At 38.5% G+C, this 18,971-nt stretch overlaps 1 protein-coding gene across 1 annotated transcript in view; it reads right to left on the bottom strand.

The window, feature by feature from the left end:
- The window catches only part of Itga2 (integrin subunit alpha 2), a 92,116-nt gene that overhangs the window by 62,515 nt on the left and 10,630 nt on the right, over window positions 1–18,971 (bottom strand). Inside the window, exon 2 of the mRNA XM_048368171.1 lies at window positions 1,851–1,971. Coding sequence (XP_048224128.1) covers window positions 1,851–1,971 — 121 coding nt within the window. The remainder of the gene's footprint in view (window positions 1–1,850; window positions 1,972–18,971) is intronic.

Raw genomic sequence — 18,971 nt, forward strand, 5'->3', positions numbered from 1 at the left:
GTAGAATTGTTGCTTAGGGCTTTAGCTTTTAGATTCCAAGCTCAAAACTTCTTACTACTTTATGGTTACCAAAGTAAAGGTTGGCAATTAATAGAGACACAATGGTTTCCTATCCCAAGAGATTGTAGTAATTATTAATTTGGAGGTTTCCAACCTACCTTTTTAAATATATTTCCAGATGCGAAAAGGACTATCTCCAACATTCGCTGCTTTCCAACTCCTCATAGTAGTTACGGCTTATCTCCAGCCTAGTCATCTTTAAACCCACCTCATCATTCACCTCGTCCTAATGGCTTCCCAGACACACAGCCTCTCTTACGATGATTGCATTTTGCTTTATAATCAAACAGATGGGCTTACTCCAAACAATCCCAACTTGGATTTCAGAATATATTTTTGAATTTAGTTGTTTAGAGTATTGGACTTCAATTCATATACACATACACACACAAAAATGTATATTACATAACTGGCTGGAAAATATTCTAGAACATAGCATTAAGGACATCAAAATCAAGGTGATGGGGATAGACTAAAAGTTCTGCCACAAAAGAAAGATAAAATTCCAGCGATGGGAACACCAGGAGACCATGAAGGAGGACCTGTGATTCTCCCTAATGCAATTCTCAACATCAACTAATTTCCTTAAGTTTATTTGCAACACAATTGTTAGAAACTTAAACAGCAGTAGGCATAAATAAATATACACAAATACACAAAAATATATAAATATATTAAATATTATAAATAAATTATATATATATATATTTCCAACTTTATGAAAGTAGTTGTCTTTCATCAGGAAGAAAAGCTATCTACTGTCTGTATATGTTATCCTTATCCAGCATTAAAAAGCTGTGGGGGGGCTGGGGATATAGCCTAGTGGCAAGAGTGCCTGCCTCGGATACGAGGCCCTAGGTTCGATTCCCCAGCACCACATATACAGAAAACGGCCAGAAGCGGCGCTGTGGCTCAAGTGGCGGAGTGCTAGCCTTGAGCGGGAAGAAGCCAGGGACAGTGCTCAGGCCCTGAGTCCAAGGCCCAGGACTGGCCAAAAAAAAAAAGCTGTGGGGGCAAAATAAAAGATGATAAATGTTCTAGAGAAAGTCATGATTGTAACTTTATCATTGATGCTTCTAAGGACTGTTTACCACATGGAAAGAAGAAAACAATCAGAAAGATGGGAATGGTCAAAGCTTTTCAAAGGAAGAAAATTTAGGAAGTGATTTCATTACCTAGAAATGATTCCTAAATATCATTATCTAGCTGCTTATTATAAAAACACCAAAAATATCAGTTCATATAATAAGTGAAGACAATATTGTCTAGCTACATGTCTATTTATTCATATGTCTATCTGTCTTCATGCATCATTTATCTATTAACCTAAAAGTAAATCTGGTATTATTAATTTGTTGCAGGATATTCAGAGAACTTATTTTATATTTAAAAAATTATTGTTATATTATCCCATTAATTACCAATCGCTACCTGTCAGAGCTCAAGTGCAGATCATTCACTAAAAATAGTTGAGGAGGGGCTGGGAATATGGCCTAGTGGTAAAGTGCTCGCCTACTATGCATGAACCCGAGTTCGATTCCTCAGCACCATATATGTATATATGCCAGAAGGGGCGCTGTGGCTCAAGTGGTAGAGTGCTAGCCTTAAGCAAAAGAGAAGCTAGGGACAGTGCTCAGGCCCTGAGGTCAAGCCCTAGGACTGGCCAAAAAAAAAAAATAGCTGCGGGCAATAAATTAATAACATATCCATATATATTCAAATAAACAATTAATTAAATATTAAATATAGGTGGATAGTACTTTGTTGACAAAATAAGAGAATATTCTTACCAGTTGCCTTTTGGATTTATGAACTGCTGCACTGCATAGCCAAACTGTTCTTTTGAAGGACCGGAAAATATTTGTGCATCTGGGAGACCAACATTGTATGCCCAACAGTAATTTAGAATGCCTAATAAGAAAAAATGAAAACATAGTGTTTATGTACAGTTTCTCAATATAATTGCATAAAATAATTTTAAAGGTTACTTTAAAAGACTTGCTTGACCTGATAATTATTCTTATTGGTGTTTACCAAGAAATAATAGCAATCATCTCTAAAATAAAAATTCTTTGGGTCTTGGAACCATGTTGTACTTCTTCTGAATGCCTTGCTTGTCTTGCCATGACTGCTTGGACTCTCTTTTGAAAAAGCAGGGATGGCCATGTCAAAGGAAGAGAAACTGTCACAGCTTCTAGAAAATGATCACATTTTCTTTCAGAAGAGGTCACTTTGGGCTGATAAAAGTGTCGAGACAGCTGTCATATCTATCTATCTATATCTATATGTAGACAGAGATATAGATTTGTATTTATCCCAATAAGAGCTGTCAAAAGTAGCTTCACTTTTTCATTTTCCTTTCTGAATGACCACACACGCACACACACACACACACGCACACACAAATGGAACAAAGAGCAAGGAGCATGACACAGTGGTAGACTGTTTTTTTCTTTAACATTCTTGTTTCTGATAACAAAAGAAAGAGGAAAGAGTGAGGTGAATCCTGTTTCCTGCCCAATGCAGACAGCACCAATGCCGCAGTACTTCGCTTTACAGAAGGAAGAATTTGTGCTGCGATGCTTTCTGTGCAGATGGGAATGGAATTCACAATCAGCATTAATCAGTGCAGACACTAAACAACGAGGGACATTTGAAGTTGACACCAAAGTTCCATTAATAAGTGTTTTCACAGAGGGACACTAGTGTGAGCAACATTGAAAGCACACGGCTTTTCAGAAGTCTCTGAACAGCTGGAAGTAAAGCTGTTCCTTTAGGGCCTCTGAACTTCCGGGAGATTCTGTGGTGTGCCTCAAGAGAAACACTTAGCCAGTGAGAAAGCTTTGGGGATGAAGTTAGTCAGCATGCCTTTCCATCTACCCGAATCACTTTACAGGAGTTTTAGTGCAGAAAGCTCAGATAAATATTTCTTAGGAATATGTGCTGCTAGGGAAAGAGAAGCACAGTGTTAATTTTGAAATTCTCCATAGTAAAAGCCCTGTATTTGCAAATTTTATCCTTAATATCTATTTTTTCCATCAACACCTCTAGCCCCTTTTACTTTTAAGGAAATAACATGCCAAGTAAATATTAGAACAAGTGAAATAGAAAGTCAAACTGTCATTCAGAAAACTCATGTCCACCCCATTGTACTGCACTCACAAATACTTATCAACTGTCAAATATGCCATTCAAAGCTCAAGAGGCCACACTGCTCTCCCTTTTAGATTACCAAATGCCTATAAATTTATACATAGGTTTATGTATTTCTTCTCATTAGTTAGACTTAGAAAATCGTGACATTGTGACAGAGTTCATTCTTTCATTAGCATTCATTGTTTTGGGCAGTCCTGGGGTTCAAAGTCAGGGCATGACACTGGCTAAGCGAATACTCTTCCACCTGAGCCACACCATCAGCCTTTTTAAGTTATTTTTCTGATGAAGACTTGAACTTCTGCCTAGAACTACTCTCAGTTCACAACCCTCCTACTATATCTAGGGTTGTTGGTACACACTCTCACCTAACTTTTTTGCTTGATTTGACCTAGGGCTTTAAATCCTTCCAATCTCCCCATCCAGAGAAGCTAGAATTACAGGTGAGGATCCAGAAACTGTTGGCTCATGCCTCTAATCCTAGCTACTCAGGATGCTGAGATCTGAGGATGGTGGTTCAAAGCCAGCCTGGGCAGGAATGTTTGTGAGAATCTTATTACCAATTAACCACCAGAAAAAAACAAAATTGGCTCTGTGGCTCAAAGTGGGAGAGTGCTAGCCTTTAGCAAAAGACCTCAGGGCCAGTGTCCAAGCTCTGCTGAGTTCAAGCCCCATGAAAGACAAAATAATAATAATAATTTCAGGTGCGTACCATCAATCCTATCCCCAGCAATTAAATTTGAATATATATATTAGAATGACATGCTGTATCTATAAAGATACATATTTATATTTAATATGCACATATTAAATTTATATATAATCATACCTTCTTAAGAAATTTATTATTAGGTGATTTTGCATTAGGCCAAACAACATATAGTGTCTGTAGACAGAAAAGGCTGTCTAGAACCTCCCAAGAGAATACATTCTTAGAGAATAACCATCATATATATGTGTACTATTGTGTGAAATGCCATCATGCAACATAAATATGAAGCATATGAACCTTATTACATATGCATATACATATTTGCCATTGTCAGTTTACAAAAAAAAGAAAACTGGGGTTCATTGTGTCATCCAGAAGTCTAAATTAATTACTAACCTTTTATGTCTATGCACATATGGACAGTATTACAGAAAACTGTCTCTCTGCTTAGAATTCTCCAGGGTCTTGCCATTGCACTGAGGAGGCAATGTTCTTTTCACAGTCCAGTCTACTTCTCAAGTATCTCTCTGCCATCACTTCCCTCAACTCTCCCTGCCTCACTGTGTCCTAGCTGCACTTACCACCTGTGTCCTGACCATAGCAGCTCACTGACACAGGCAGCTGACATAAGCAGCTCACTCTGCTTATGGCCTTTCAGCTCCACTGCTCTTACATTCTCCCAGCTCTGCATTTCGGTCTTGGCACTTACTCACTGTGTAGATCTGGACTCAAATAGACCTCTGTTCCCCTTACCCTGCTCTCCTTACAGAGTTCTCTCCTCTCCCCTTCAGTCCTTACAAGGTACTCCTCTCAACTCCATTCTCCTTAGAGCCCTCACCACTCATTAAGCAGCAAAAACCCACTCCTCACCGCACCACTGTCTAACAATCATGATTCCAATTGCCCATGCAGCTTTGGTGTTTAATATCTCCTTCTGCCTTTTAAAATGCAAACTTCCTGAGAGACTAGTGTGTTTTTTTATTCGCTCTTATTTTTCAATAACCAGGACAGTAATTATTGAATAGAAACCATTTAAATGAAAGTATGTTCTGCATGGCTGATTTAGAATACAGATAATATAAAAGAAATTGGTGAGGAAAACATCATTTACAGTGCAAATGAAATTAACTTGAATGTATTTCTTCTCAGTACCATCTCTTCTATGGTTCAAATTACAATGCATATCTCAATTTGTATCCCACCCAACAACCCTTCACTCCCTGTTTTAAACTGGTGCTTGAACTCAGTTAGGGCTGAATGCCTGCCTAGCAAATGTGATTCACAAACACAGCACATTTTTCTCTTATTATTTTCAGATAGGATCTCACATTTTTTGCCTGGCTTTGGCCTCTGACTGTAATCCTCCTATGTCTGACTCCCATGTAGCTGGGATTGCAGGCATGAACTACCCTATCTAATTAATTGGTTGAGATAGAATCTCATTAACTTTTTGGCTAGGTTGGCCTTGAACTCCTGTTCTCCCGATTGCTTCTTCATAACTAGCTGGGTTGTATTCTACTATTTCTCAATGATTTTGTCTTTGTGCCAAATGAATCATCTTGATTCATTTGAACATTGTGCAAAAGAAAACATAGCTATTATTACCAATTTACAAATAAGGAAACTGGAACTCATGAAAGTTAAACATCTTTATTGCTCAGTGTCACACAGTTGGTAGATGAGCTCTGAGTCTTGGTTTGGCTAATTTCTCCCAAATTTATTGTCTAGAAATTCTACTCAAAATGATCTGTCCCTACTCCTCACAAAGCATGCCATTCCTTGGTTCCATTGCCTTTAACTCTCTTCTTTCCTGGAGTTGAATTCCTTTACACAAGGCCCTACTTCTTGTGATAAATCTGGAAAATCCTAACTTGTGACTGTTCTGGTCAAAAAATATGTTTATGATTTGGCATCTGTGTCTTTGCTTTACACTTAGCACATTATCTAATCAGCTAGTATAAATAATATTTTGCATGAAGTAGTAAGCTTAATTTCATGTTTATTTCTTCTGTGCAATTCTAATGCTCATAAAATATATTTCTATATCTGTCCTTATAATATCTTCAGACTATATGAAGATGAAGAACCATATTTGGTTCAGTTTTGCTTTTTCTCAGCCATGCCTCTATGTCTACATGTACCAAGAAAAGGATCTTTCAACATTTACTCAGGGTATCACTATCAGAGCTTCAGGACACATAGTTAAGGCAATGATTGGCAGAAGGAAGGCCTAACTCATGTGGCTCAAGGCAGACTCCTGCATATAATCCTGTATATGTACATGGAGAACCAGTCAGAGGAGCTTCCTACAAGAGGGCTTATTTGCAGAAAGCCACAATGAGGAAGAAACTTAGGTTAAGAGATGAAAGGTGAAGCAAGGTGGCTTTAACATCAGATTCTAAGATCCCATCCTGACCATTTCTGTAGCACTCTCTTGGCATCCCAGACAGAAAACTGTTCCATTATACAGACATCAAATTACATGAAGTACGAGGTCCACAGTTCCATGAACTGTGAGTTCATGCTGTCATTGCCTTTGGAGAGGAATCGGGTCCTCAGAAGCTACAGGAGTGTTGTCAGAGGTGGCTGCAGGAGTGTTGTCACAAGTAGCTGCCTATGAATCCAGAATTTGTGCCCAGGGCAAGTACAACAGACAGGTGCATCAGTGCCCAAGACACATTGGCACCCAATTAAGGGCAGCAGAGATTTCCAAGAGAAAAGCACCCAGGAGGATACTCTGGACTTCTAAAGAGTCATATAGCAGCAGCTAGGGATTTAGGCTTCTATTTTGTAAAGTAGGTAACTGGGCCACATTAATAATGTGCTGCTAATATTGAGCTTGCATTTTGTGTCACCATTTAGATGGCCTTTGCAAACATACCTCATTTATGCTTAACAGCTTTAATTGTTTCTAGCAATCTAATTAGTTTGTTAAATTTAAAAAAATATTCAAGTAGTTTTATGGGAGGGATTCAATTTAACATGTCAGTTTATGAGTACAATACATCTTGACCAATTGTGACCATTCTTCTTCATATTTCCCAAGCTCACCCACCCCCTCAATTTACTTTCTTCCATGTTCACATTTATACCTTGATTAGTATCACTGCACTCCCCCACACTTCCTCTCTGCATTTGTCTACCCTGTTCTCTTTAAAACACTAATTCTTAATAACCATCATGAATGTCCAATATGAGGACATTGAGTATACAAGTGGTAGCATACAAACTAGATGGGGAATTTCACACTGTTGTTAAAAACCAACAATTGTAAACACAGGTAGAATGAAAATGCCTGGTGAAAACAGAACAGGAACATATACTACTCAGAGCACACAAACAAATTCTATAGGATAGTAACTTAGCAAGAGTGCAATTGAGAGTATACTCTGCTCATTTTTATATTTCCGTTAGTGTATTACAATGTGTTTGGAAAAAATTAAATACAAATAAAAATCAGGATAAGAAAGTAAACAAATATCCCCTTCCCTACACTAGCAGGACTATTTTACTTCAGCCTCACTCACAAAGCCTGATCTAATTAGCACACCCATGAAGACACAATTTTTTTGTTTTTGTTTGTATTATTGTTTTTTGTTGTTGTTGTTTGTCTGTTTGTTTTTTGCCAGTCCTGGGCCTTGGACTCAGGGCCTGAGCACTGTCCCTGGCTTCCTTTTGCTCAAGGCTAGCACTCTGCCACTTGAGCCACAGCGCCACTTCTGGCTATTTTCTGTATATGTGGTGCTGGGGAATTGAACCCAGTTCTTCATGTATGGGAGGCAAGCACTCTTGTCACTAGGCCATATTCCCAGCCCATGAAGACACAATTTTGAATATGTAAAGGAAAACATGATCCCCCAAGGGCAAGTGTGACTTTTAGTTTTGCTAGATATGTACTATGCCTATTCATTTGATGTACAAAAGACAGTAGTTGTAAATATCTTTCATCTCAGGACATTAAGGGTCCACAGGGCAATGCTTCAGTTCCATGAAAAGTCTGGCTATAATATGTTTTTCTAATGTGAATTCATTCATATCTGTCTGACAATATGGTATTTCCATAATTGTATGCTTCTTTTTAGTCCATTCACAACTGGCCATTATACAAAACTGAAGAATTTATGAACAGGCATATGGCAATTAAAACAGCTATTTTGTCATTCATTGGTTTTTATTCACTCAACAAACATTTATTGAGTGTTCCCTGTGCAGTAGATGCTGTTCTTTGTGTCAGGATGAGAATTCTAAGATTCCATTTCATTCCCAATCTACTCGCAGAGTGAATCATATGAAAGAATGTAGTCTGCAGACTGAGGGAGACAGATTTACTATCTATGGTTGTGCTTCCGAATCCAAGCCCTGGTATTGTTCCATGGCTTTTTCACTCAAGGCTGGAGCTCTACCATTTGAGTCACACTATAACCTCTGGCTTTTTGGTGGTGAATTAGACATAAGATTCTTACAGACTTCCCTTTTGACTTCTGTGATTTTCCGATCTCAGCCTTCTCTGTAGCTAGGACTACAGATACTAAGTTCTTAGTGCCTGGCTTCCCCTCAACTGTTTTGATACATGTGATAATTTTCTGTGGTTACTATAGGAAATTTCCACAAATGAGATGACTTGAAATAAGAAGTATAAGCATCTCCCAACAAGGGTTCAACAGGGTAAATACTCCATTTCCTGATTCTTCTAGCATCTATGGACAGTCTTGAGCCTGTGCCACTCTAATCTCTGTCACAAGGTCATTTAAGCCCCTTCTCTGTGTCATATTGCCCTGTCTCATTCTTGCAAGGGAACTTGTTATTGGTTTTAGAGAATTTAGAATAATTTAGAATGTTCTTATCTCCATAACCTTAAATTTCATTTTACATGCAAAGTCCCTTTTGCCAAACAAGGTAATCATCACCAGTTTCAAGGGTTAAGACATGAATACATTTTAGGAGTCACTACTAAGTCCCATTATACTCTGTGGTCTGGCCCACCCAAATATACATTCATGTCACATACACGTCTCATGACAAATGTACATTCATGTCCCACCCTCTCCACAACTCTCAGCCCCATTACACACAAACTCTAATGCTCACATCTCATTTTAATACTATCAGGTTTAAAGTCTGAAATTCACCATCCAAATTAGATATAAATGAGATCTCAGGTGCTATGTTTTAGGATACAATTCTTCTCCAACTGGCTTGAAAAAGTGAGAAAATACGTCATTTCTAGAAATTTCCATATGCATGCACGTGATTCAACATTTTATTCCAAAAGGCAGAAACTGGAAGGAATAAAGGAGTCATCCATTTCCCCAAAGTTAGAAGTCTAGGAAGGAAAATTCCTTCAGGTTGCAAGCCCTGAGAATAACTCCATTATTCACAGTTCTGCCTGTGGGCCTATGAGAGCACCATAGCTCTCACCACCCACAGCGGCTATAGTGGCCTTTGAACTTCTGTTCCTTTCAGTTTAAGATAGCAAGGTTTCTCCTAATCGATCATTCTTAAAAACCTTGTAGGTCTCCAACATATGTAATCACTATCAATCCTTTAGATGGAAGGTCTTTCTTGGATAGCCTCATCTCTATTTCTGGCTTGTGCTGAGGTAGGGGAAAGGGTCCATTAATCACACAACCAATCTGTTCAGCAAAAGGCTGAACCAACCCCTGGGCTTCTTTTGATTGTATTCATTTCAGTCATTAAGGCTAATTCCCTTATGTTGATACATTCTTGTTCAAGTTCCCTCTTCTCACATTTTATTAAAGCAGGTCACATCTTCAACATTTTGTTTGGACATTTGTTCTACTAAATATCAATGTTCATTGTCTAAAAGTTGTATGCTTTGCTCTGCCCAGGTAGCTGAAACCTACAATCTTAAGAGGCTGAGACCAGAGGATCTCAGTTTGAAGCCAGTTTGGGCAGAATCTATGAGATTCTATCACCAATTAACCAGCAAGAAACCAGGCTTTGGAGGTGAAGTTCAAGAGGTACAGTGCTAGCCATGGGTGAAAAAGCCAAGTGAGAGAGTGAGGCTCTGAGTTCAAACCCAGTACTGGCACGCATGCATCCGCGCGCATGTGTGTGTGCACGCGCACACACACACACACACACACACACAAAAGTTGTAGGCTCTCCACATAAACATATGATACAGTTAGACCACGTTCCTGTCATGAAGCAATAACAATCACATTTTCTCTAGTTTCTAATACAATTTTTATATATCTTCTGAGCCTTCAGTAGTAGCTTGAACATTTGTGTTTCCATCAAACAGTCTGCTCAAGGTATTCTACAAAGACCCTATTTCCCAATAAGCAATAATGACAGATTTTTAGAAACTTGGGTAGAAATACATTTTTGGAGGGGTCATTGTCATCTAATCAAAATATAATAGGTATGGAATAGAAGATCCTGGATTCTCTCTACCTGGGCCTTGGCTGGTTTATACTGGATAATACTGTGGAGTGAAATCATAACACCCATTAGGATCAAGAGCATGTTTGCAGACCCTTGCTTTAAAGCAATGAGTTCATCAGGTCCATTGCCTCATTTCTATAATGCAACCCTTTGTGTGCAGAGAGGTCCAGGCAATCTCTTGACATAACTACTGTGGGAGGGCTGAGGGGGTAAAGGAGCATATTCATGTTGCTCACTGTGCTGGAAGGAACATGGTCCATCATCCTCTCTGACTCACCAATCTCCTGTCACCTGTCATCATCCACGAAACAATGACAGGCTAGTTTCTTAGCTTGTAAAATCAAATACTTGACTTGACAGAACACAGAACCAAATGGTCAGAACAAAATGACAATGAAAACTTAATAACTTTCTGAGAGGTTACAGGAAGCTTGGAAGGGTACTGTACGTATTTCTAGGGATAGAATATGAATTTGAATGTATTTTTATCTCAATTTTAATGATCAAAGACACCAGATAACATCTGGATAGAAAACTGCCAATGCACCTGGATCTTGAACTGCTGCCCTTCGCAGCTTTATAACTGTTAGAACATACACACACACACACACACACACACACACACACACACACACACACACACACACATCTGTTAGAAAATAAACTTCTGCCAGTTGAACAACCCAGTCTGTGGTATTTTGCTATTAGATGAATATAATGGTAAATCTACTATACTAGAAAGCTTCATCTAACTAATATGGTTTCAAATATACTGTCCATGAACATATGAACATATTTAGGTAAGAGCAGTATATATGAATTCCAGTTGTATCCATATTTTATATTTATATTTTCTATAAAAATCATCAAAAGTGTATGTGTATATGCATGTGTGTGTGTGTATAAAAGAACTTCATTAAGCCCTGGAGTACAGTGGCAGGTGTTCGGGCCATTTCAAGGTCTTTTAACATTTCAAATATCCGATCTTGAAGGCAACAAACATCTCAGAAAGCCCTCTATAATTGTTTCCTATATCCACTTACCATGACTTGTTGCCTTCTAACAACTTAATAGATTTTCTTGTTTTTTGAAAGGGTGCTGGGGGGGGGGGGTGAGCTTGCATCTGGCAGACTCTCTGTCTCCTGAAGGCTAAGAAGGAGACAGTGAAATTCAAGAGAAAGACTCCTTGTTCAACAGTTACTGGGAGAGTTCAAGAATTAATGTGTCTTCGATTGACTTATTTTTCTATTTCTTCTTAAATCTTTTCTGTATTAAAAAAGAAATCCTTCTCCCTGCCTCTCTCTCTCTCCCCCTCCTTCTTCTCCCTCTCTCCCTCCCTCCCTCCCTTCCTCCTTCTCTTTCTCCCTCCTTCTCACTCTTTTTCTCTCTCTCTCACTCTCTCTTCTTTTCCAGTAGTTAACACACCTCTGCTTGCTGCCAAACCTGTTTAGTAACAAGTTTGCTTAACGTATCTTGAGACAGTGTCTGGGAAAAAACCCAGACATAATTAGAACTAGTATTTTTCCTGCTGTTATATCTCCCATCAAACAATTCTGCATACATAATTCTTCCATCTACCTAGATACTTCCTAATTGTATCTCTTACAGTAGTGTCATACCTGGAAATATGCCTCTCTGGTCTCAGGTGTAACTTTGGTTACTACAGCTGCAGCTCTGGCCTTCCTCACCTGACCTCTCCTTCCTCTCTACCAGAAGCCTACTCAGGTGGAGTCTTGGCTCTTACTCAAACACCCACTTCTACGGCCTTTTGCGTTAGTTCTACTGCTTTTCCCAGAAAGCTGAACATTTTCTCTCATTGCATTCCACCTTCTGTCTCACATGAATCTCTCGAAGATACTTTCCTTCACTGACTGTGGTAGACTGACTGTAAGATGCACTCTAGTGAGCTCCATCTCCTGATACTCCTGATCTTCATACCATTGTGGAACACCTTCCCATTGGGTGTAGCCAAGACCTGTGACTTTAACTTATGTATTGGAAGATTCAAGAAATGGACTCAAAAGTCCTGGTGGTCACTCTGTGACTGTTTGTACAGGATTGCAACTTCCATCTTGCTAGCAGATTCTTGCTTACTGGCCTTGATGAAGCAAAGAGGTGGGCCTGGCAAGAAACTGAGGTCAACTTCTAGCTGAGTAGCAAGCAAAGGAATGAGGCCATCAGTCAAACAGACCTTAAGGAAATGAATTCTACCAGCAATCTGAGTATGCAGAAAAGCAATCCTTCTTAAGTCAAGCACTCAGATGAGACCTCAGCCTTGGCCAACATGATCACAGACCTGAAAGAAACTCTGAGGTAGAAGGTGCTAGTGAGGCCATTGTTAGACTTCTGACCCCTAGAAACTGAGATGCCAAGTGCATAATTTTAACTCACTACAGTATAGGAATTTGACATACAGCCCAAAATAACTAAGACATAATCCTACATAAAACTTTCCCCTTCCTCTCCCCTGTGCCCTCTTCTTATTTAGTTTGTTTTGTCTTATTTTTCTTCATAAAGCATTTGTTTATTTGTTCATTTGTTCTTCAGCTCTGGGGATTTAATGATACGTGTGTATGTATATATATCTCCACATATACACACACATATACATGTCAAATATATATTTGTATATGCATCTGTATTTATATATGTAAACATGTCTTCTTCCCTAATTAAAATCTGTAGTGGGAAATCCAAATTCCATCTATTAAAGATTGTGATTCTTCAGAGAGATGTTCCTTAAGGAAAAACAGATATAAAGTTGCAAAACAAATTTAGCTATAAAATTACATATTGCTCTGGAATGAGAAAAGCAATCCTAGAAAAATTTGTAGTTTCAAAAGTTGGAAAATCCAAACAAAGATTGCCAATTACTGATTGCCTAAAGCATTCTGTACTGCCTCCCTCCCTTCCTATCATTTATGGCTTCACGTCTTTCGATTGCTTCTTCACAGGCAATACATTCATTAAATACTATTCTCTAAAGAAAGGTTCCTTTCCTTTCTTCTATCATAGTACAATGAAATCTCAAAGTTATTACTTATAGTGAGGACAGTTTCCTTTCATTCTCACACCTCAGCACTGGTGATACCATAGAGATCTTTAGTATTCTTTTCTAATTTCACATGGGAGCTGTGATATTCAAGGCACTTTAAGTTTTCTTTTACTGGAATCCATCTAAGAATTCATCAAGTTGAAGTATGTCCTTGTTCATATATGCAATATTAGGTAGAAATGAGACAGTGGCCTTAACTTTTGCAAATAAAAATATCAGGCAATGTGAACACACAAGAAAGAGTTTGCAGAGGTACGTTCCTAAAATTTAAGTTTTATTTTTGTCTTATGGTCAGTCTGCATTTGTCACTATAAACAGGTGCATTTCTGTTTTTTTTTTTTATTTGCCTTATTGCTTCTACTCAGTACTAGTTGGAGAATAAGCTGTGACTCAGAAATAGCTGTTAAATAGAAGGATATACTCATTATTTTACCAAACGATGTTACTCAATGGGAGAGCAGTAATTTAATAAATAACTAGGAATAAGCAAGACATGGGGATGTAGGCCACGACGCAGACATATAGACAGAAGGACCAATAGCTTATCAATAAATATAGAGTACATATGTATATTTCTAAACAGTAACAATGATTCTGTATATTTGTATGGTATTCTCTAGAATTCTAGAGTTTGTAAGTTTTCTTGTTATCTAGCTATAGGTGAAAGCTGAAAAGAAGACTGAAGCCAAGTACCAATGACTCAAATCTGTAATTCCAGCTATTCATGAGGCTGAGATCTGAGGATAGTAATTCAAAGTCAGCCTAGGCAGGAAAGTCTGTAAGACGCTTACCTCCAGATAATCTCCAGAAAGCCAGAAGCAGAGCAGTAGCTTAAGTGGTAGAGTCCCAGCCTTGATCATAAAAGTTCAGGGATGTGCCCAGGCTCTGATTTTAAGCCCTAGGATCAGCACACATACACACAGACACACAAACACACATACACACACATATGAATTGATTATATTTGGAGGTGTTGAGCTGGCATAAGTACACCAAAGAGAGAATTACAGTATTTTTTTTTAAACAACGACAACACAAATCCAGTTACAGAGCAAGGACAACAGTATATCATCATATCTGAGAGCTTTGCCATTGCAAAGCCCTGTGGCCTTGGCCAACCTTCTTATTCTATACAAGTCACTGCTTTCTCACTTGTAAATACATATAATGTATGCCTCCCCCTCCCTACCTTCATCAGATAGTGCACATGTACTCCAAAGCAAATGCCAACGAATGACAGAAACTCAGTGAAGTTAATTTATTTTGCTTTAGCTCTTAGTGTAATCACACTAAGGGGTAGAATGCTTCTTGAGAAACTGGAGCTCCCAATTCCCCTCTCATTTTGAAATCAGATCCTGAATACAGATTCTGTTTAAGTTCCTGACTAGAGGGATGCCAAGCTACTGCATTTGCGGAGCCCCATGAGAAGCATACCATAGGAGACAGGATAAAGACACAAAACAATCTAACAGCAATACCTACAAAACTATAGGGGGTAAACCAACTGTACAACTCATGGGGGGAGAGGGAAGTAGGGAGGGGGAAGACCGGGGAAAAATGAGGGAGGAGGTAACAAGTTTAATGTATGCACTGCCTTATGTAAGAAACTGTAACCCCTCTGTACATCACTTTAACAATAAAGAAATTTTAAAAAAGAAGTAAGGAAATTTTACTTCACGGACCCTCCAGGAAATAGGATTACTCAGACCATGATTCTGGAACTAAGCAAACAGACTTCAAACTCTACAGTGCAGGTAATCATTATTCAGAGTACATATGGCAGCAGGAAGCGGTCATAGGTCAGAGTAGACCTCCTGAGCACAGACATAACCACAGGAAACCTCATTGTCAATAGCATTGTTTCATGCTGCAGGAACAATAGTGTGGGTAGAAAGCAATCCACTCAAAAAAAACAAAAAATAATTCAATTTCCCTTTGGAAATTATCTTTATATTATGTTTAAACTTAAGCTCTATAATGTTTGGTTTATGACTCTTGCATTTTTAAAAAGTGCAAAACCCCAAACACAAAATGATCCCAGAGTTGCATGTCAATATAGCAGCATAAGAAACCTCCTTATTTTAAGGAATGGAACATAAGTTTCCTTTGAAAAGTCATTGCTTTAAGGGTCAATCTTCATATTCCATGAGGATTAAAGTGCCACTGTTGTGCTCCACAGTGATGTCAGAAATGGGAGAAAGAGCTCCTCTAGGGAGGCTGCCCTGCAAGTCCCGAACCATCAGTGTCTGATGCTATAGTGGCATACAATAAGTAATCACTATTATTTCAGATTTCTTTTAGTACAATGAGTGATGATAAAAAAGAGAATGAGTTTCAAGTCTGTGAGAAAACCATAACATCTTCACAATCTGAAAGATATTTTCCATAACCACACTTGATCTTTGCAGTGACCCAATAAAGAGAATAGTTTGCTTATGACTGATCTAAAGTCCACATGGAAAGTGACAACATTTAACCTATCCTGCAGATTAACTGTTCTATATTGTCACAAACATTGAATGTGTTTAACATAAGCTTGTTTTGTGCAGTGGTTTCTCCTGAGATAAACTTTCTTTCTTGGGGGCATCTTTTCATGTCTGATAAGGTTTTGATTGTCACATCTGGCTGGCAGTTGGGGGGTGGGGGCTGGCAGAGATGTGTCACAGAATCTTCCAAGTGCCCAGATAGACCACTCCCACTTCCTTTCCTAGAAAGAATGTTCAGTCCCTAAATGTCAATAAGGTTAGGTTTAAACCCTAGTCTAAACAGGGAGCAGTCTTGTAAGCACTAAATTGTTTAAGTTACTGTAGTGGTTTTAAAAGATGTCTGGGAATATTTTTGCCTTCTACCATCAAACGCAGATACTTAGTCTCCTCTTCCAAAACTATGTGGGACTTTTTTTTTTCGTGACTAGATGCTGTTGCATGATTTCTTAATGGCTAGAAAAGAGATGCAATATCTCCCAATTTCCTTTCAAGAAATGAGACATTAGAGTCAAGATCATGATGCAAGAAGTCTAGGCCCCCAGAGAGTGCCATGCTCGAAAAGATTAGGAGGAAAACATGAGAAAAAAGAGAGAAAAAGCCATCTGCCTTCTGATAATCACGTGAGGGATCCTGAGTAAGAATGTTTGGCCAACCCAGGAGTAACTCCCGACCCATGAGAGGTCATAAACGATGGGCAAGGGTTTAAGTCAGTAGGTTTTGGGGGTAATGGCGTACAGTACTATCTATAGATTTATTTATTTAAAGTCAAGTGTTCTGGCAAACAAGATTCCCCCAATCCCCTTCTCCCTCAGGTTTAATTCACAGAAGGGCAGAAATTCTAACTAGAACACTGTAACTTCCTACTCTCAAATGATACAATCAACCTGCAGGTGAGAAGCTCTGATATGTAGCCTCCTCTTTTCATTCATGACAAGTGTTGCCTCAAATGTTGAATTACAAAAATGCAACCATTACTCCCTGGGGAAATAAGGTTCCTATGAGTCTCTGGTCCCTATTTCTGCACCAACCAATCCATATCTACCCTTGCTTTAGGAACATCTGTTTGAAGATATACTACCCACTGTGAACCCTAGTCTGAAAAAATTGAATGGAAAAATATTCTAAAGATCAACAATTCATAAATACCCACTTCCTGTTTGGGATTACATGAAGTGTAGTCCATCTTATCGGAAACATGAGTCAGCCCTTCGTCCAGCATTTCCATACTGTATACATCACTGGCCTGTTACTCACTTAGAGCTATTTAGTTAGCAGATGTTCCATCATGTTATTACAAGAACTGTGTAAAGTAATGCAAAGCAGCCTGATGCCCTGTCACAAAGACTGTTATATACCTCCCTTCATCTTGATACAGGGGCCTTGTAGCTTCGCTTTTTATCACAAGAAGTATGAGAAAATTTGTTATCTATAGGGTAAAGAAAAGACCATTGACTTCTAACTCTAAGGATTCTCAAAACTTTCTTCCAGGGGCTGGGGATATGGCCTAGTGGCAAGAGTGCCTGCCTCATATACATGAGGCCCTGGGTTCGATTCCCCAGCACCACATATACAGAAAATGGCCAGAAGGGGCGCTGTGGCTCAAGAGGCAGAGTGCTAGCCTTGAGCAAAAAGAAGCCAGGGACAGTGCTCAGGCCCTGAGTCCAAGCCCCAAGACTGGCCCCCAAAAAACAACAACAACAACAACAAAAAACTTTCTTCCATGGTCTCACTGAAAATTAGAAAACAAATACATTTTTAATATACAGGAGAAAATACTCATGACCTTAAATAAGATACATGAAGCAAAATTTTAAAAAAACTAACCACAAAAATCTGATAAATTTAACTAAATAAACATCAAAAACTTGGTTGATATACATCATTAAAAAAGAAAAATCCTCCAAGGGAGAGGCTATATTTTCAGCACAGGTGGCTGGTTCATATGTAGAACATAGAACTGCTACAAAGGATCAGAAAACAGACAACTAATCCATTGTGAATTTTATGGTCATTTTTTTCCAATAGCTATTTCCCAGAAAAGCAAGTTTAAGTTTCTAATGAGCCTGCAAATGTAATGACATCAATACTCAAAGAAATGTTATAAGGAGACATGATGACACATAAAACAAATTTACAACAAGGTAGGGAAAACGGAGGCCTGAGGGCAGCCATGCCTTGCTAGAGGGGCTAATTGGGTTCATATCTTTGGAATGTTGTAAGAATTTTAATAAAAGTGAGTATATGAATTCTGTATGACCAAACAATTTTGTTCCCAGATACATACCAGTGAATATGGGTTTACCAAAGGTGATCACAAACATGTATTTAGTAAGAGTGCTCACATTCGTCTGTGGTGAGAACTACTCACTAATGAGAATAAATAGATAAATAAATTGCAGTATATTTACACAATGGAATACCATATGATATTGAATACAAAAATGATCTATCTATAGGCAACATAGATTAAACTCATAAACACAGTGCTGACAATCCAGCCACAGAGGATTATGTACTGTATTAGTGTATATTTGTGCATGTGTTTAAGACTTAACACAAACACTTAGGTATAGAAAATGCATTCTTAACTAGTTGAAGGACAAAAGTAAAACAAGCAAAGAAATGATTGCCATAAAAGAGAGAGGAAAATCCTGTGGAATAGTTTGGAATCTGTACGATCTTATTTACTTATGTATTTTTCATCTGAGTTGTGGTTACAAATATTAAAAAAAAAATAAGATGTTAAGCTCTGATCAGAACACTCTTACATGGCTTTTCACAAAGCAGCTTGTGAAAGATGCAAGGCTGTAAGGACTGTTTACCATGCCACTTCTCAACGTTGTGTTTACAAAAGCCATAGAGGCCTGGAGTAATGTCTTCCTGAGGAACAAAGAGTAGCTTTCTATCTGCTTGCTGTGAAACTGTAGGTTCACAAAGCTCCATATTCCTTTCCTGAAATGTAACCTACTGCATGCCAGGCAATGCTCTGTACCTTCTCTCTTCTGTGATTTGGGGGTGAGAGAACCCATCACAAACAATGGAATTCATGTTGTTTGCTGTGCCTAGAGTAATAAAGTCTCAAGGGACTTTATCT

This window comes from Perognathus longimembris, chromosome 19 (assembly GCF_023159225.1).
Source record: "Perognathus longimembris pacificus isolate PPM17 chromosome 19, ASM2315922v1, whole genome shotgun sequence".
NCBI classification, from domain to species: Eukaryota; Metazoa; Chordata; class Mammalia; order Rodentia; family Heteromyidae; genus Perognathus; species Perognathus longimembris.